The sequence below is a fragment of the Pezoporus wallicus genome, unplaced genomic scaffold, assembly GCF_028554395.1.
Source record: "Pezoporus wallicus isolate ANWC-B61680 ecotype Strahan unplaced genomic scaffold, APGP_CSIRO_Pwel_v1 scaffold_2146, whole genome shotgun sequence".
NCBI classification, from domain to species: domain Eukaryota; kingdom Metazoa; phylum Chordata; class Aves; order Psittaciformes; family Psittacidae; genus Pezoporus; species Pezoporus wallicus.
This window is the reverse complement of record NW_026639769.1, coordinates 2,661,618-2,681,808: the sequence shown is the minus strand read 5'-3', so window position 1 is coordinate 2,681,808 and position 20,191 is coordinate 2,661,618. Positions and strand designations below refer to the sequence as shown.

General features: G+C 40.9%; 1 protein-coding gene across 4 annotated transcripts; it reads left to right on the top strand.

The window, feature by feature from the left end:
• The first annotated feature begins 1,029 nt into the window (after positions 1-1,029).
• Positions 1,030-18,230, top strand: WDR89 (WD repeat domain 89). 4 transcript variants are annotated; one of them, XM_057416062.1, is made up of 2 exons: positions 1,030-1,149; positions 16,558-18,230. In XM_057416062.1, exon 2 carries the CDS (start codon positions 16,589-16,591, stop codon positions 17,756-17,758), a length of 1,170 nt encoding a protein of 389 aa, XP_057272045.1. In that variant the 5' UTR covers positions 1,030-1,149; positions 16,558-16,588; the 3' UTR covers positions 17,759-18,230. The 4 variants fall into 4 exon arrangements, with proteins under 4 accessions (XP_057272045.1, XP_057272048.1, XP_057272047.1 ...); XM_057416065.1 differs by lacking the exon at positions 1,030-1,149 and adding an exon at positions 4,972-4,993; XM_057416064.1 differs by lacking the exon at positions 1,030-1,149 and adding an exon at positions 10,765-10,826.
• The last annotated feature ends 1,961 nt before the right edge of the window (positions 18,231-20,191 follow it).

Genomic DNA, 20,191 nt, shown 5'->3' with positions numbered 1-20,191 from the left:
GCTGATGATCTCATGGTGTTGCAGTGATGACAAAGAGTATTCTCTATCCATAGAAAGATTATTGTGCCAGAGGTACATAAATAGCTGCAGTAATAAAAATAACAGTAGTTACGCTGGAGCATGACTTTTAATTACAAATTTGCATGCTACTAGTGGCAGGCAACTGAAACTGTCAGTACTTTGAAGTATCTTTTGATGAACATTCTGTTTTCATGACATGTCACAGGTAAGGAGGACATTAAACTGAGGTACTTTTTTTTTTTATAATGTTCTGTCATTATTATCCATGTGATTTGACCACATTACTGGGTTTAGATAAAGCTTTTATCTTGTTAGAAAAATAGTCAGCTCAAACGTTTAGATTTTAATTTCAAAAAAGGCAGTGGAAACTGAGCTAATGAAAGTATTGTTTAAACATGTATCTTGAGATAGTGTATTTATGATACTGGTATTATTACAACAACTTACAGCACTAATCAGAAAAGACTACAAATCTGATTTTAACTGGTACAAAAATAAAGGTACAGATTTGCCATATTCATTAACATCCAGGATCATGGACTAATGCAGTACTCCCTCCGCCGCAGAGGGAAGATGGCTGCCGGCGAAGCGACAGGAGCAGCCAATGGCGTGGCGGGGGGCGTGGCGGGGCGCACGCGGCAGCCGGCTGTGCGGAGCGGAGCTTCTGAGGGTCGGAGTGTGGAGGGGTAGGGCCGCGGTGGGGGGCTCCTGGGGCGAGGGAGGGGAAAGGGCTGCCGGGGCAGCGCAGTGTTTGCTGTGGGGAGGGCGAGGCGAGTGCGCTTCCTAGGAGGATCGTCTCTGGCGGGAGCCTTTGTTGAGTGTGGGGGACGTTCGTTCCTGTGGGTTTGGTACGGTTTGGGCAGAGGAGGGTAGGGGTTTCCCGTGGAGGGTGGTTTGGGGTGGGAGAGCAGGCGCCCAGAGGTGTCCCTGTGCACAGGGCTGGGCATCTCTTGGCGTCCGTCGTGCCGTGTGCGGTGGGGAGAGGAAAAGAGGGGTTCCTGGAGTTTCAGTACCTCACCGGAGTTTTTTCTCTTTCCATTAGGCTGAACTGTGGCGTCTCGTGCTTGCCTGATTGTGATGCTGTCTGTGTTGCTGATAAAGCTTGAATAAAAGCACTCAACTTACGGTGTGAGTTTATCCTCTTACTCAGTGATGCCTGGAGGCTTAAAAACAGTAACGGTGCTCTCAAAGCACGCTGGACAGGGGGCAGAACAGGTGGAGGGTTGTCACTGGCTTCATCACCCTGCCTAGCTTTGATGCTGTGTCTGGGAGAGAATCGAGGATTGAGCCTGCCATGAGGATTGGGTCAGTGTATTGATAATTTGGATAGGCACATCTGATGAGAGTTGTGACTGGCCACTTACGGGCTGCCAGGGTTAGAGTTAGAACCTGTACTGGCGGATAACGTGTGTTTAGTAAGCAGTTACGCTGGTAAGTACCAGTGTGGGTGTTGTGAAGGTGGGATCTTTTTTAACAATAGTAGTAGTTTTAAACCAAAAATAGTCTTAAACAAAACTAGTTTTAACAGAAATATTGTTGTTTTTAAACAAAAATAGTTTTAACAAGAATGGTTTTAACTAGTTTAAGCAAAAATAGTTTTAAAACAAAAATAGTTTTAAAATAAAACCAGAAAATCTGGAAAAGGTCAGAATGAGAAGTAAAAGGTTTGATTTGGGTTTTTTGTTTTGTTGTTTTACTCTGCTGGGGAAAAGTGAAAAGAAACTTTTTCATGTTTTTGAGCCAAAACCTAGGGGAACTCGTGCTAAAGCTGTAGTACATATATCCTTAAATGATATAAGCAATAGGTATTTCAAAGTATGCTATGCTGGAGAATTAACTTTTTCCTACAAGATAGAGGAAGTGGAATTGTCAGTGCTGTGTTATGTTACTGACTCACATTGGTTACAGTTCTACAATAATTGCAAATCCATTTTCCATAGAAACATGTTGCATATTTGGAAGAATGTAGAGACACAAGGTCTTTTGTTAGTATGCTCCTTTCTGGGTCTGTGAAAAGTTTGTTCTCAGAACTAAGCTACATTAATGCCTTTTATTTCCTAATATTTTAAATGGGTTCCTATTTGAGAGATATGATCAGATTCTATGAAGTGTGTGTGCAGAACAGCTCCTATAAGATAACTGGTCATTGTCAGTAGAGTTAACTGAAAAGGTTTTTGTTTGTGTGTATCCCAAGGATTGCTTTCTAGGTGCTGATTTTACATAATGCTTGTTTAAAGTTTTTATGTGTTCTTTTCCGCTTGTTTAGCGTTTAAGACTCTTGTAGCTGTCTGCATCTTCCTCCAGGTATGTTTTTATTGGGTCAAGGAACAGCCCTAAGGTGGGCCTAGGACTCCTCTGCAGTCTCTGCATACATAGGGAGTGATGTGGGGCCTGACTGTTTCTTGTGTGTCTTCAGACTTCTTGGAAACATTTATCTTACTGTTTTGCCAGTTCTGCTGTACATGGGCTGATTGATGATGTTCAGGTAGATTTTTAAATGGCCTAAGTATGAATTTTTAAAATTGTCCTTTCTTTCATTGTATCAGTCTTGAGGACAAGGGTCCTTTGCGGGGCAGCCCTAGGGTCTGCTCTGTACCTGGCTGTAGGAGGTCTCCTGTAAAACCACGTTGTTACGTACTGGCAGCACTTCCCTGCTGGGTTCTACACCTTTGACATGCTTTTACTGTAACTGTACAAATAATGTGATTTCTGAACTCCTCTGGGGGGAAAAAAATCAAAACAAAGCAGAAAGAAATCAGCACTACCATATAGATGAGCCATGTTGATGTAAAGTCACCCGTGTGGACTTCAGGACTTGGCTTTAATTGGTGAGTGAAAAGTTTTTTATGTGGGTTCGCTTCTCCTGTGTGATGATAAGTCTGATAGTGGGTTTCACACCAGACATGAAAAAAGTGTTGAGATTTGGCAAGGCCAGGTTTTGGAGATGAGTGTGCTTTGTGACTTTGCAAGCAATTTAGGAGCAAGATGGACAATGGAGGACATAGGCAGGAAAAGAGTGAGTTGTTTATAGCTGTGTGGGTTTAGGAAGGCTCTCTTAAAACATGCCTTTGCCCTCTTCAGACGTTAGCCTGACCCACTGTCCAGTTCTCCCTTAGCTCTTAACACTCTCATGTTCTCATACCATCTCTTTTCCTTTAACAGAAGACTTAAATAAATTCTTGCTGGTGCATTTTCCTCTCTTATTTCCTCCTGGCACCTTTTCCTTCCCCTTTCTTCTCCTCCAAGCTGCTCTCAGACTGTTCTGTCACTCCAGCTTGCAGCTGTTGAAGCCCTGGGGAGCAACAGTTCTACTGCAGCACTTTGCACTTACAAACCAAGTGGAGCTGTACTGGTTCAGATCTGGCAGAAGCATGTTTTTAGTTTGTTGGGCTGGTGCAGTCAGCATGTAGAGCTGGGATGTGCTCAGTGCAGTCTGTAAAGAAGCATTTAATTTAGGGCTGATTAGTTAGTTGCATCCTCATGGAGGAACTTGGTGGTTGTCATGACTGACCAGAGTGTGTTATATTAATTTCCTGAGAACAGACATCCATGCTCTTTTCCAGGGGCCTACAAGAAATCTGGAGAGGGACATGTAGGAATAGGACAAGGGGAAATGGCTTTGACTTGAAAGAGCATAGATTTAGATGAGATACTGGAAAAAAGTTCAAGTGTTCAAGGCCAGGCTGGACGGGGCTTGGAGCAACCTGGTCTAGTGGAAGATGTCCCTGCCCATGGCAGGCAGTGAACTTTAAGGTTCCTTCCAACCCAAACTGCCTTCAGATTAAGTCATAGAAATGTTGCCTTCAGATTAAATTTTGGTAGTTTGGATGAGTTGTTTCTATGATGTATTTTTGCCTTTGCTGATACTTTGATGCAAGTTTCACCTAAATATTTGAGAACAAAGCAGGAGATGGGTATGGACAGTTCACTGAAGAAGAGAGTAAAGCCAGTCTAAGACACTGAAAAAAATCATGCTCAAGTTGCAGGACAAATAGTGAATAATTTCCTTAGGCTGTTCTGAAGGTCTCAGCACAGAATATGTTTTCTGTCCTGTGTCTAAGCCTTACAGGATACTTGAGTGTTTTCAGCAATCCAGATTATTTTGTAAGTAGCGGCAGGAAGTGCTGCTGTGCACTGGAATGAGTTCACTTTAATATTTTCTTAAAAACTGTTCAGTCTGATATTTTTTTTATTCTTTTTGTTATGTAAGGTCCAGGAGGACTATTGCATTATCTAGTCTGAGCTCCTTTGCAAGATAAACCATCTGTACTGTTGCTTATACCCTTTGTAGACTTTACATAAATTTATCTCCCCTTAATCCAAAGGCACTTCTTACAGATTGTTACTTAGGTTGTTGTTATTGTTTTTTAATTGCCTTAATTGTATTGCTGAAAATATTTTGAGGTGACCTTAATGTTTACTTTCAGACTGAAAGTTGCAACAGAGAGGAATTTATGTATTTTAAAACCTCTTAGTCGCTGTTGTTTTACTCTTTGAGACTTGTTTAATCTAAGACCTCACTGTGGCTTTGTAAGGGCACTTGCTATCTTTCTCTAATTCTGTAGTTTCATAACCTAAATGAAAGTTGAATGAAAAATCAAACCTAAAGGGTTCTGGAAATCCTTTGTTTAATATAGGAACTGAATCTTATCTGTGAAAAAGCAGGTGTATTAAACTACTCATAGTTCCTATGCTGGATTAAACTAATTAATTTTAAAAAAATAGCTTTAAAGTAAAATAACTTTTTTGTTTGTTTGTTGTTAATCATCTTTCTTGCAAGTTTTTTTTCTTCATCAGAATCTTCCTCTTTTTTCTTTTCTTTTTTTAGTTGATGAGCAACTTTTCACTTATAACTCTCTCTGCAGCCAGCCGTGACTCCTGTGATCTTTCTTTTTCTCCCTGTGCTTATTATTTCAAGGCAAAAACATTGCTCAGCTTCTTGTTAAAAAGATGTAAAAGTGCTGTACAATTGGTAAGCAGTTACGTTGGTGACAAGATAACCTGGCATTTAACTAAAATTGGCAAACTGCTTGCTAGATGGAGCTGTTTGCTGGCAGGACCTGGACTAGGAAGCTTCAGCTATTGGTCACTCCTCAATAATCTTTTTGTAATAAGCATTTCTCAATGTTTGTTGCCATGGGAATGACTGTAAGAGCTGGGATTACTATTTTTCCTTTGTGGAATCAGAAGGAACAAGCAGATGGCTGCAAAAGCAAGGATTCTTGTTTAGAAACATACAGCTCTTACTAGAAAACTTGACTTACTCGGGTTTTGTGTATGGTTCGTGAAGGATTTTTCTTGAGGTAAATGAAGTTGATTTTAGTTCACTCAATATCTGTCAATGTATTTAAGGAGATACATGGCCTGGTTTTGAAATAGGGAAAAACATGTAAGGAAAAATTAATTCTAGTGGTTTAATGTCTTGGGTAGCTACTACCATGAATGTGTATTGGATGTTATCAGTTGAGGGATGTTCATAGCAGCCAGACATGACATGTAACAGAGTGAGACAGGAAGGGTTTTTTAGTTGTTGGATTTGGTTTGGTGTCATCTCCCCTTTTGCCACTTCTCTTGGAAAATTTGGTGATGATCATGTTTGGACTTTATGCTTCCTGAATAATTCAAGAGCAAATACCAACACAGCGGTCAGTTGTTGCTGTGTGCTTCTGTGTGCATTGCATGGAAATGTGAGAGTAACATCTTGCATCCTCATGAAGTTTAAAAGATCAAAAGCTCTGAATTGAATTCACAAAAATGAGACTTTAAAGAAGTGTGTGTGACTTTTTTTTTGGTCTCTCTGACAGATGACATGAAAAAGTTGCAATGTAGTTAAATTTGGGTTTGGTTTTTTATTTTATTTTCCAGGTTTTGGTGCTAGACAGTTCTAAGTAAAGGCTATGATCTGTGATGAATAGTCATATTTGAGGAACTGAGGCTTTTCAAAGGAAATAAAAAATGCTGGTACCTTTAACAACATTCTTTACAGTACTTCACTCTGATTTCCTGTGCCTTGCACTGTAAATGAAGTTTTTCCTTCCTTGAATGCCATTCTGTTAAGGAGACAATTAGCTTATAAGAACCGATGAAAATTAGCGGATGAATATATAGATGAAATAAAAAGAGTAAGTGCTCTCTCTTTGAATTGTGGGGTCTAGATCCTAGACTGCAGCTCCTGAAGGAGTGAGCGAGCTCCTCGGGAGCTGTGGTCGTTAGTGCCATCTAGTGGGCTAGGTGCGCATGACAGCTGCTGTCCATCAGGCAACCATGTCACCACCTGCTCTCCGCGGGACTGGCGGTGCATGTGTCCTCTGCCACGCTGATGGCACGTTTGTGTTGCTCGGAGATGTGCAGACACTGCAGGAGTGACTTGAAATGTTGGACCAGATGATCCTTGAGGTCCCTTCCAACCTGATATTTTATGATAAATAGTCAAGCTTGAGACTCAGGCATTGCATTTTCCACACAGCAGCCTTTGTAAAAAGCTGTAGCTGTTTGGAGGAGCACCATGCAAATCCTTCAGCTTTTATCCTGACAATTTCAGGGGCATGGAGACGGGAAGCCACCATAATCTGGAAGCTACATCCTCTTTGTGCATGTGCATAACCCCTTCTGTCTTATGCTGCTTCTGAAACTATGCAGTGAGAATGTTGTGTCTTGCTATTGTCTGTCTGGTGATGTGGTATCTTTCAGGAAGAAATGATGAGCCAGCTTATCTCACAGTTACTTGTTTTTCAGTCTGCCTTCCTATTTGTGTTCTTTGCTGTGCAAGGGCAGTTGTGGGTGCCAGGTTGTCAAGGTTATAAAAGTAGATGAAGATAGTAAAGGGTTTTTTTCCCCCGCTGTTGTAATTGGAAACTGCTTTGAAAGATAAACTTTATAATTTCTGCTCTAAGTTTTATTTGTGGTCAGTTTATACTCTTAAACTGTTGTGCCAGTATTGTTCTTGAGTGGCTCCCCTCCCTCTTTAGCATTTATGCCTTTGAAGTTTTGAAGATAGCAATCGTATCCCTTCTCAGTCTCTGTCTTTGCCAAGCTATACAAGGCAAAGAATCACAGCTACTTCTTGTAAAATAAACAGTCCATTACCTGGATCATCTGACCTGTCCTCCTCTGCACTTGATTATGGTTCACTTGTCAAGAGGTTGGCTTCAGCAAAGAGCCCTGCTGGCAATCTGCTATGACTTTGTTTTTGACCCTTGCCTTGTTTTGGGCAATGCCATCTGCTGAAGAGATTGGAAAAGTCTTTGTGGGTCTCAGAGAAATAAATTCTCTACCCGTGTCTTAGGGGTTTGTGGGTACTAATGAAAGCATATAGTTTTTTTTGTCCTTTGCCAGCAGGGGTTGGCTTTGTTGCTGCATACAGTAGTGGTAGAGTATCAATATCTACACGCTTGCTCTTTTGTCCTTCCCTTTTGTGATTCTATTTCTTACAACTGTGTCCTAGTTCTCATTGGGAAAAAACAGTTGAACATGAACTTCCCGTGCAGTGTGGTGGAAAATCACTGTGCATTTGGATGTTACAGAAAGGGAAAAATGATTTTATTTCTTTTAAATCTGTGCGTGGCATTAGTGAAGCTATACCAGCGTCTGTGTATGGCTCAAGTGTAAACACTGTCTAAAGGCTCCTGAAAACAAAGAGCTGAAGACAGTGCCTTGCATGGGTACACTGTGCCCACACATGATGCCTTGGCACCTTTTGTGGAGACTGAAAAGTACATTCTTTAGAGCAGCATAGAGTCAACATAGCTCTAAACCCCTTTATTTCAGCCTCTCCCAAGCTGCTGTTTTCACTTAGATGACACTTCCCTTTTGTTGCCTCCAAAGTATTGGAAATTGAGCTTAGGACATCATAAGGATTTAGCAGAGCCTCCAGCTGTCAGGCTGGAGCATGTTTTGGAAATTGATAGTCTGTTAACTGTTTGTTAATTGATAGTCTGTTAACTGTTTGTCTGATAGTCTGTTAACTGTGGTAGGCACACAAGATTCTCCAGCTTCTCCTGTTGCTTTGATACTGGAGAGGGTCTGGCAAATTACCCTGATGTGGTGATGTTCTGGATTGGCTAAATACATGTATATACATATATGTGTAACCACAAGCATAGGAGAAGATATAGAACTAATCAGTCTCCCAGTTATGTACAGGCAGCAACTGCTAAAATCAAAAAATCAAACAGGGTACAACAGGATATTGTAGGATGTGACTGGCAAAGATACCTTAGTGATCTGCATGTTCCTGGGGAAGCAAATGAGGAAATTGAGGAGAATCTGTTTCCTCTGCCTAGGCTTGGCAGGTGTTTGTACCTGTGCAATACATCTGGAACTGCAGAGAATGTTAACACTACTACAGCATTACTGCTTAAACCAGTTGCCAAGCACACAAATACTGTGCTTGAAAAATCCGGGTGCTGCACATGTATAAGAATATCTTACTATTAGATCACCAGCACCATCCCTAGTGAAGATGAGAACTGCAGCAGCTGATTGAAGCTTGGGTTTTTAAGAAGAGAGTCTTGAAAACATAATAGTCTCATGTTTTGAAGAATGAGCTCTGGTAACAAAATGTACTTAAGCTAAATTACTGTTGTGAAAGAATTTCTAAAGTATTCTGGTAAACAAAACATTTTATCTCATTATAGGTATTTTGGCACCTGTGTGTGGTAGTAGGAGCTATTTTTCCTGCTGTAGCTGGGTTTCTTTATATCCTTTTATTATGGTTGCTGCTAAATTTAGGCTGAAATTTCCCAGGCTTCCTGTGGTGTAGAAACAATTCTTCAGAAGAATTTCAACAAAACTTACTGACATTTGGGAAGAATCTTCTTAGTTATTTCCAGTTAGTTTAATATGAGTGTGTTGGTACCAAGAAGCAGTGTCTACATTGGAGGAAATAAATGGTGTTATTACAGAGTCACTATATTATTCATGCAGCTGCATAAGTAGTTTTTTCCTTTCACCTTTCTCTGTATGGTGGATCACTGGGGTTGCCCATTCAGTGGTGGTTTTGTTCATCTTAAAATGGCTCTGAAACTCATTGCTCTTGGATTCATTTTTTGTAATCCCAAACTTGAAAGGGCATCAAAGCACTTTTTGATTGTGGAGTTTGCAAGCACATTGCAGCGCTACCCAGACTTCTGCATTTTATCTTGTAGTGTAGATGTTCAGAGCAAGGCTTTTACTTTCAGAAGTTTGCGACTGACTGTACTTACTAGTGTTTGTGTACACAAGTATTACCAGTTAGGCATATATTGTCTTTGTTTCAGGGACTGAATGGAACACTGCACCTTGCTGGGAATTACTGAGTAAGATGTTCTGCCACAATAAGGACTAGTAAGTGTTCGTAGGCCAGGCTCTTGTTCAAATGGACTCGGATTAATAGCTTTATTTCTCTTTTCTTTATCTGTGAGGTGGCCGTGTTGATGCATAGCTCTAGTGCCAAGTCAAACAACAAGCTGTTTGACCTTTTAACAACAGAAAATGCTGTTAGTGTGGAGGCTTATGAGGAATAGTTGAGAGAAAAGTCTGAACCTTCTCTTAGCTGCTATGTTCCGGAAATGTGAATGGAGACAAACTTATTACTACATGTAGTATAACATTGTACCCTGTACATTTGCTTTTCAGCTGTTGCTGCCTGTACATAATTAGGAAACTGATCAGTTCTCTATCTTGTCTCCTGTGTTTGTGGTTACAAAAAGTAATGTCAGTATGGTGTCTATGGTGGGAGGTGCTCACAAGAGAAGGGAAGTGACTTTTCTGTGGTTGCTGTGGTCTGATGAGATAAGGACAAATGAAGAAGCGGAGACTTGGATTCTCTTCATGTTTTGCAGCAGGTTGGCTGAATAGCCATGGTTACATTACAGGCACACACCAGGGCAACAGAGGTGCTGCTGTGTCCTGAAGCTGTGAGTTACCTAGCATCTACTGGAGTTGGGAGCATTGATGTTTGCACAGCACTTGGACAGTGAAGTCTTCCAGAGTGGTTGGGTGTGCACATCATGCACCTTCCGGTCCTTGTGGGGGTGTTAGCCAATATCCTGGGTCCCTTCACAGGAGGTGGCTGCTGAAGAAAGAAGCTGTGTCATAGAACTGGCCATGCCTTCTCTAGAAGATGCTTAACCTTCTTTTAGAGGGTGATCTGGGTGCTTCATCCCATATATTGTTTAATGTGCTGGGCTGGAGTAAAGGTTAGGTGCTGTCTGTGTGTGGGAGGAGAGCGGAGAAGGGGGAGCAGTAGGCACAAACCTCATATTTGACCCCTATCTCGGAGACTTGCTCCAGTGCAAAAGCCAAGGCCCAGTGCTAGGCCAGTTTTCCTGGCAGCTCCTGTCTGTTTTCTAGAATCTATCTGAGGATGCAGTTTGTTGTTTACCTATTCAGAGGCTGTGAGTGTGCAATCTAGACATAGATGAGCTTTTGCACAGGGTTTTTAAATACAGTATCCTTTACAAAAATAAATGATAATATATAGAATGTAGAAAAAAATGTCCTGATTACAGTATCTCTTTCTGTAATTGAACCTTTGCCTGGGACTCTTTCAGATCTGCCTTTATAAAATAGGATTGCTTCTGCTGCAGCTTCTGTCAGCTTGATCTGAGATTTGCCATGAGAGTAAAATAGAGCAGCTCTTACCCCCTTACTACTTTGCAGTCTCCTTTATTGAATGACCGCCTCAACACCCGGATGCAGTAACATCCTCTGCCTGGTGAGGGCACTACTAGGAAGCCGCCTCCTCGCGAGACAGATCTCAGTTGGCTCCATCTGCTCATGTCATCAGCGTGACAGAACTGACTTTGCTGCTCCTCTGTTAGTAGGTCTGTGTCATTAGAATGGAAATGGATGAAAAGAGAAGATAAAAAAATGAAAATTCTCAAAAGTGTTTGAACTAATGATGAAATAATGCTTCTTAGGGTATTCAGAAACCATGTTTCATGTTAGGGTCTCCTAAACTGCTCAAGAGAAGGTAGTTTAGCTATCTGGGCATCAGATTTTAATAATTTTGGCTTAAATTTGAAGGCAAAATTAGTAACTTGAGCATTTTTATAGCTTTATATGGTGTTTTCTGGCTTGAGTTTTTAAATTGTACATTGGTTTGTTTAGGGTGGCTTGTTGTCTGGGTCCTTTGCAGCTCTTTACCATCTCTTTGGTTCATGAATTTATACCGGTGGGCTTTTGGTTACTCAAGCTTGAACGTTAATTTGTGGCAACTTGGACCTGAAGTCATGACTAAATTTTCTGAATCTTGCCTACCTCCACAGTGTGGAGTAGAAAGTAGAAAGGTCTTTCTACTTGAAATGCAAAGTATTACACCAAAACCCAATGCTTAAAATTTTCTTTTGATTAAAATATTTAATGTATGGCTTTTATGATTTATGCATTTAAAACTGCACTTAGTCAAATCCAGAAGTTGTTTTTGTGTTCTCTCTCCATGGATGTCTGGTATAATATTCAAAAAGAGGTTTTGTTTCTGTATTGACATGAATACCTGCTTATGCCCCAAAAATGAGCACACAGAAGTAGTTTCTTTTTGATTTTTAAATTGTTGACCCCCAAAGCACTGGGCACCTGTGAATTTCCAACTTTGCTCTCTCCTAGCTCTGACTTATTTTTTTCCCTCTAACCAATACTGTTATTTAGAGCCATTTACTGGGTTCTCTGTCTCTCCTTACAGCGCTTCTCTCCATTGCTGAACAGGATTGTATTCCCAAGGTCCATACTGGCGGGAGGGCAGGAATTGATTTCATGGAAGGCAGACAGTTTGATGGACCTGTTTTTTCTGCTTTTTTCATACACTTTGTGGCAGTGTTTTTGTCTTTTTCATCCTTTCTTGATAAATATTTTTCTCTCTTATGCAAATGTAAAATCAGGTGGAGTTGTGCATTACACTTGGAAACTAGATGTCATGATTTGAAGGGATGAAATAATTCTGTTGGCAGTTTACATCTTGTCAGTGCACCTCAGTGTAGCCTCTCACACATCTTATTTTATTCCTGTTCGATAGACTAAATGCTATTCTTTTTGCCTTAAAATGGCTTTGTGGGAATACTGGAAAAACACCATATCTCTCTGTCTTGGTAGAAGACAAAATCAGCTATAGGAGTTTGTATCCTGCAGAAATTCCGCATGCCTAATGAGTGTTCTGTGCTTCTCCTCAGTGCTTAGATCATTTGGCTGATCCATCTTCTGTTGGGAAGTGGTGCCAGTGAGGAGAGGTCTCTATGGGCGTTTTTGCATTAGTGAAGTGCAGTGTACTAATGCGTTCTCCTCAGCCAACCTCGCACTTTGCATGTTTGTTTTAAAATGCAAACCACATGTAATGTACGCATGAACGGCTTTCCACTGCCCAGAGCTCCAGGTTTGTTCTTGAACTTTTAATAATAGTGAAAATGAAGGGAGGGTCTGTTTGTATTGTTTATAGTAGGAAAGAACAGTGCAAGATTTCATCTACTGCTGTTCAAATCCCTTGCTATTTTTGGTATTTGACCTCTGCAGAGAAGATTGCCAAAACTACAGGTTGTTTTCATTTTTATTAGTGTTTCTACCCTCCTACTCATGAGTTACTCTCATGTTACTGATTAAATCTTTGAGAAAGTTCCATTTCTTCCACATTTTCAATGGTAATTTTCAGAGAGGTAATTTTGTGTTTCTGTATGTTGTTCAGCTGACATTCCCTTTTGGAAATGAGAGCCATGCAATCTGGCAGCATATTGTGTACACCAGTAACACGAGAAGGAAAATAACTTACAAATTGCTCATTTTTTTTTTCTTTTAAACCTTTGGATTGAAGAGGACTCATGAGTCTGTTGGCTTGAGTTGAGATTGCAGCATTTAGAACGCTGCACAAAGAGCACAGTGCTATATGCTGGGACAACATTGAGTCTTGAGTTTGTGCAGGTGAGTGCTTACCTCTCATTTGTCTGTCATTGAATAGGGCAGCTTTTGTCACCCCTGCTTCTAGTCATGCTGTGTGGTTGTTTCCACGCTCAACTACTGAGAAACGTGTAACAAAGCATCTGAAAATCCTGTCCCACCTCTTTGGCATCTCTTCCACATCATGCCTTCTATTCTGAAAAATCAAGCTTCTTTCTTTTTAAAAGGACCCTTGGGGGTCAAAATATTTTAGGTTATTTTAGACTACTGTATTCACACTGAAGTGTAATGAGTTTTGAGTGTCCTTCAAGAAGCTTGTTGTTCCTGGTTGTTGTGCTATCAGGGAGATGCACAGGGCTTGCATAAAGTTAGTTCATAGAAAAGATCAGGTGAATGTAGCCCCGGAGGACTAGATACAGTAACACAGAAGCTTCTGGGTTAATTTGTAAAAGGTGGCTTTGCCTTGCTCATGGGGTGCAGATGTGAACGCAGATGAGATGCAGCTGTTACATACAAGGAATGATGATCTCTGAGGATGGGACCGCACTCCTGTTTCAAACACAAGTGACTGGCGGTAGCCAAATACCTTCAGCCAGATATATGTGTAATCCCAGTGGTAGTGTCTTCTTGGCACCTTATCACCTGGGTTTTGTCTGTGTTGAGACTAGATTAAGACCGCAGGCTGCTGTGAGCTGGAATAAGCAAAGTACCTGAATTTAATCAACTGCCTCACATTCTGAGCAAAGGAGGTAACTTGGGGAAAGAAAAGGTTTTTGGCCAGTGCTCTGTGTGATCTCTTCTGAGACTGGAGCAGTTCAAGAGCAAGCTGTCTGTGCCCTCCAGAGTCTTTATGTCAGCCAGTTTATCACGTTAACATGAAGTTTTCATTAGTGATCATTGCAATGGGCTGTTGTGCTATATCCAAAATATGTCAGGTTTCAAAGGGTTCTTTGTGGCAGAAACAAAACAGTTGTTGAAGTTAAGGAGTGCTCAACTAAAAGTGCTTCACTTCTGTGGTGCAGAGCACTATGTGCTTTGTAAATGGCTGCAGTCCAATGCTTAGTTATCTTCTATTGTGTTTGGAAGACCATTGTTTCCTATTTGTCTCATAAGTTTAACACAGATCCTATTCCTGCCATTTAAATTTTCCCATCAAAATACAACAGTGACTTCCCCTCCTGAAAAGGAAGGGCTGGCAGCTACACCCTGAAGTTTGAGCATGAATTGTTTATATAACCTTCAATCACAATTTCATAGGAATCTGAAGACTTTCTTACTGGAGCAGACATTTTACTGAGTTTTGAGCATTGAAAATTGTATTGAATTGAAAACTGTACCCTCCAGCTTCCTAATGGTATAAATTGAACATCTGTCTGGAAACATGAACAGCATTTTCTGGTATTTCAGAATAGCTGTACTGATGTCATTCAGGGGTAAAAGCATAAGAGCTATCCAGGGCTAATTTTATTTCCCAGAAAATATTATTAAATCTGAATGAACATGCTTTTGCAGGCTCTGGCTTTTTACAACTTCTGGGTACTTGCAGAGTTCCCTCCCTTCCTCTCCCCAGCAGTAAAAGCTCCGACATGAGTGTTGCAGAAACAGCTTATTGAATAATATTCTCTATCAAAGTCAGTAATATTTAAACAAGTGCAGCTTGCTTTCCAAATGGATGACATTTGTCAGGAACACGTCTGTTTGAGTTTACTTGGCCTTTTGAGTATAAAAAGTCTGAATATTAGAGCTTGAAATTCAGGTCAGTCTGGAAAAGTACATTTTTCTCACAAAAAGTTTGCAGAGAGAACCCATTATTTTTTTTTTTTTTAGTAACTGTATCACTACGGGATAGCTGGTTTATGAAGACTTCTTTCTCCACCTTCAAGCACATGCTTTTGAGATACTATTTAAATTGAAGCTTCCGTTGCAATTCTTCAGTAAATTGGATTAAGTAGAGGTTGTTCTTATAGATAATATTAAAGTATTTTATTTCTTAAATTTAAATTACTATTTTGCATGGGAGTTCAGTAGTTTTGTGCTTAAGCAGTGTGGCACAAGGTCTTTCAGAACAGTTTGCTTTATGTAATAGTTCTAGTAAAAGCTTGTTCCATTTGAGGACATACCCAGAAAAGCAAGTAAGGAGCAAGCTCTGTGGGTAGGGTTCTGTGCAGGCTAATGCCAGAAAACATGCTGAACTTCTCTTCAGAGGGGAAAGGAGTTTCCACAGGATGTCTGCGTTTTATGGCAAAAATTACTTGTAGATGTGCTCTGAAAGGTTGCCTTGATTTAAAGATTAACCTGAGGACCTCGTTGTCAGGATGTTACTGAAGAAAATAGCTTAGTGAGATTATTTGTGACTTGGGAATTGAGTGTGCCTACTTAAGCTGTTTTGAATTTGCTCGTTTGTCACACGCTGTTGTGAATATTTATATGTACCAAATGGGAAGAGGGAAAGCAAAACCCTGAAAGTACAAGCAGCACCTCAAAGAAAAAAATCAACCAAACAGCAGAATGCAGTTTTGTCATAGCAGTCTGTACCAGTGGGAAGTCATGGGGGTGTTGACCCCCTAGAACATGCTGTGGTTCCCTCAGTGTTCAGGGGGAGGGGGTTTAACACAAGAGAGTCATCTAATTGAGCCTTTAATTTTAACAGGGGTCATTCAGGTGGATGATTGTGCTTACTTAAGGTACTCCACTGCAGCTTCCTTTTCAAAATGGTTGTAGCTTGTGAACTCACTAAAACCATGTATTGTTTATGAATGCAAATATCTTTTTCAAATTGAAATTGTTCAGTATTTTTTTTTTTTACTCTGAATTGCTGAAAGCCTTTACTGCAGTCAAAGAATTGAATTTGCCTTTGTGTTACAGGAGAGAACTCTCTCTTTTTTGGGGGGGGGGGGGTGTCTAGGAGGGTTCAATTGTGCTAGAGGAGAATTGCCTCTGAAGGGGAGATTTTTATCAGTTGCACAAAGAGCCAGCATTTTGTGGTTTTGTAGGAGGCTCAAAAACCATTTAGGGCCTTAGGAGAATTGATGAAAAAGGCAAAGGTGCTTAACTCCAGTGAATTCCACTGATGTCATGTGGCCTGTTTAGGTGGTCTGTGGTATGCTGACAGGGGTTCATGTGCGTCATTGGACACCTAAATACTTGTAAAATTTATCTCATCTGGCCATTTCAGGCAGTAGTTGTATGTAATTTTGGTCTCATTGTCTGCCTACCCTTTGCACATCCCTCAGCAGAAAAGTTCTCACAAGAAGTCTCCTGCAGTTGTATTGAAGCAGCTATTTGTAGGCTGTGCCTCTAGCAGCTTCTTAGGACACCTCCTCAGGTCGTGGTGATGACTTCATTTTCTTTCCAGTTGTGGGGAACATTGCTTTATGAAAAAAAAGCGAATTTAGTGAAGTGGCTTTCACAGGAATTGCAGACAGACTATTGGATCTTTCACGGGGGGCTTATGATACAGTGCTTACAAGTCATAAGAATCTGAACTCCTTAACTTGAGGAGCCCTTTCCAGTTCTGTGTTCTGTAAATGAAGTGGTAGTGTGTAGGACATCAGGATAATTAAGTTTTAACTGCCCACATCATTTCTGTGCAGGATGCTTTTTTACACGTTTTTAAAGCTAGTGTTATTTAAGAATGCTATAATTAAAACTCACCTTGGTTTGTATTTACCACAGGTTTTTGACAACATTAGGAACAGCATTTGAGATGACAGCAGTGGAGAAGATTGAGGAGCAGCTTGCTAGTCTAAGCATAGCAAAACGTTCTATGCTACTTGAGGAGCCTGCTTACTTGCTGGACATAGACGTTTCCAAACCAGCTCAATCCGAAAGCAGTCGCTTTGTGGCAGTTTCATGTTCCAATAAGTCAATTAGGGTCTATAACAGGGAAACATTAAGCTTCCTGCGGGAGTACAGTAACCATCCTGAGATACTTAATGGAGTCCGATTTGCACACACATGTGACAGCACAGTGTTTTCAGCATGCAGTGATGGTACAGTGAAGTGTTGGGATATTCGTTTATCAACTCAGAAAGCTGTGCAGGTATTCCATGGCTATCCTTCCAATGTTCTCATCAGTTTTGATGTCAACTGCAGTGATACCATACTTTGTGCTGGAACAGAAAAAGTCGAAAAGGACACATTTCTGGTGTTTTGGGATGCAAGAGGTGTTGCGAACTGTGCCAGCACAAGTAAAGAACCCTTGGGAGTCTACTCTGAAAGTCACAGTGATGATATCACTAAAATTTGCTTTCATCCTATCAAACCCAATTTGGTAGTTTCTGGGTCAACCGATGGGTTGGTTAATGTGTTTGACATTAACAAGGATAATGAAGATGATGCTTTGATATCAACTTGCAATTCAGATTCATCAGTAAGTTTTATTGGCTGGTCTGGGAAAGATTATAAACAGGTCTACTGCGTGACACATGATGAGGGATTTTGTTGGTGGGACATGGCTCAGCTAGATACTGAAGACCCAATAACACTATTGCATGTTGTGGATGTCAGAGAGGCAGTCCATCCTGAAAATGACAGCTTACATTACCTGTTAGGTGGTTTGTACCACGAAAAGGCAGACAAACTCTTCCTTATTGGGGGAACATCCAGAGGAAACGTTCACCTCATGAGCTGCAGCACCGATGGCCTGAGCCTGGTGGGTACCCTTTGCAGAGGACACTCTGCTCCTGTTCGCTCTTTCTGCTGGAACCTGACAGATGAGTCTCTGCTGACGGGCGGAGAGGATGCGCAGCTGCTGCTATGGAAACCCGGCGCTGCTGAAAGGGCCCTCACAAAGAAGGCGTCTATGAAGATTGCCTCTTCTGTGCAGAAGAGAGTGAGAGTTCACAAGAGCTCCCTCAAAAGCAGGAAAAGGTAGCATCCTGAAAGCGGGGATCTCTGCCGTGTAGAGCTTTCCTGGTGTTTAATCTCTCAGGCAATTCTCAGCTGTGCTTTATTTGGAGGTGCTCTGTGGAAGGAACTGTGGTGCTTGAGTTCTACCCGGGAATGATGTATTTCAGTCATTAGAAATGACTTATGCCTTTTTATGGGTTTTGTTTGTTTTGTGTATTTGCATTTTTTTTAAAGTAGCAAATATTAATCAGAAAGGAGTACATGTTTGCCTGGAATTCTTGAAAAATATCTCTTATATAAAAATGTTTCTGTGGTTGTTTCATGTCTCAGCCAACAATTTTAATGTGTAGTACAGGCCTGTGGCTTGCATAATTTGTTACCTTCCCACTAAAATTCCCTGGCATGTTTTAAATGCTTTTGTATTTCATGCAGTATTTTGCTTTCTTTATAGAAACTTTAATGAAATTGCTCAATATAATAAAAGATTTTATGTCACATCTTTACGTCTGAAGGAATTGCTTCTTGGTAAAACAGAAAGTAAGTACTGTTTTGCACCGTCATGTCAGTGGTTTATAGCAGGCTCATAAAGAAGCAGTGGATACAGCCATATGTTTCATAGCAAAGATATGAATGTATTCAACCAAAGAGGAACACAGGATTCCAACCATCTCATTTTTAAGTGTATGAGAACTGTGAAACTGGCATTATTTAGGGCATATTTCCTCCATGAAAATACCCAACAACCTTGTAAGGAGCTTCATTCTCTCCTGGTAAGTATATCTCAGGGAGGTACACCTGGAAGATTGCAGCAATCTTCCATTGGTTAAAGAAATAGATAGGTATAATTACAACAGTGGTGCTTCAAGTCCCAAATCCTGCATTTAAAATAAGCCAGTACCACATGCTAAGAGGGGATGTTAAAACCCAAAAATGAATGATGCCTTGTGAGGCTGGACAGAGTGCCAGCCAACATGAGGAGACTGTAACAAAACTTCTAGAGGTTAGTGTGTGTCCTTTAAGAAGTGTTTCTCTCTGCAGAGAGGTTTTATGCTTAGACATCTCCCCAGCACAGCCCTGTTTTAGTGTTCCATCAGATACCTATTATGTGATGCAAAAATTGCCCTGTACTTCCGAAATGGGTGAGTCTTTATGCTTATTCTTCTTCCCTGGCAGACTACAATCTCTGCATGTGGCTCTGCACATGCAATTACCTTCTTCCTTCTGAGGATCATTGGAGGTCGCATGGTGGTTGGTAACTATGCTGTAATTAACATGTGTAGACTACAACTGAAGACAGCACAAGAGTGTTTCAGTATTGCTATGGTATGGCATAGTTGGCAAAATAGTTAAGAGGGGCTGGGTTTATTTTTTTCATCTGAGACTGGAGAGGTAATTCTTTTGAAAACAAGCTTGAATGTCAGGTTTTGAAGATTAGTCTGGAGTTCAGAAGGTTCCCAAGGCACAGAGGATAACTCTAGTAGATGCTAGCAACTGCACTGAAGATGTCCTCATCATCTCTGAAAACAAATCCTATTCAACCACAAGTATCAAGTTTCCACATAATACATTTCCCAAACTGTTCATATCTTTGAGCCACAATTATGCATCCATGGTTGTTTTGGGTCTGTGCGTTGGTGATAATTGAGATGGTTCCCTTGTTTTTGTTACTGCTGGTTATTTAAAAATGCAGCTTCACTTTAAAAATCACATTTCTCAGCCTTTAATGCCTGCTGTTAAATTCAAGTTCCACCCAACATCCTTGTCTGGTGCTTTTCAAATTGCTCTGTGCTATTTTGAGACCATTTGGGCAGTGTCAGGACTGTGATGCACCTGGATCATTTGCCCTTTTGAGATTTATTCTCCTAGATCACTCGATATTGCCTATTTCTGTGGAATTCTGTGAGTGGACCGGAAGCCCTCATGGGTCTGATGGGGTTCAGTACCAGTAGCTGGGGAGTGGGGAACTAAAGGATGATTGAGACTTACTTCATTGCAAGTACAGCAAGTAACTTGCTTTTCAGGTGTTCTGCCACGCTCTTTCTGGTATCTTGATGCACACAGTGGAGTAGGGTCATTGGCTTTGTCTAATGCTTGAAGAGTTTTGTTTGCTACATAGAGGAATGCCCAGTGCAGGAGCTCCTGGTTGCCTCTGCCTGCTCCGAGGTGTCTGCTGAGCGAGGTGAAGGTCTGCTCTGCCAGCTCTCTCCGATTTAAAGCAGCAGAGATGGGAGTGCTGGTACTGGAGTGCTTGAAGTATGCAACCTGTATTTGCTAACTTGTTTCTGAATTAGATCAATCTGTCATAACAAATCGATATCCATCACAGTTAAAGCCATGCTTTTTCCTAAGTTGATTTCTCCCATTTATATGCATAACTTCAGCAGTAGTGGAAGGGAAAAAATGTATGTATATGTCTTAAAATTCTGCAAAAGCACGGCAGCTGTCAGGAGTCTCAGGC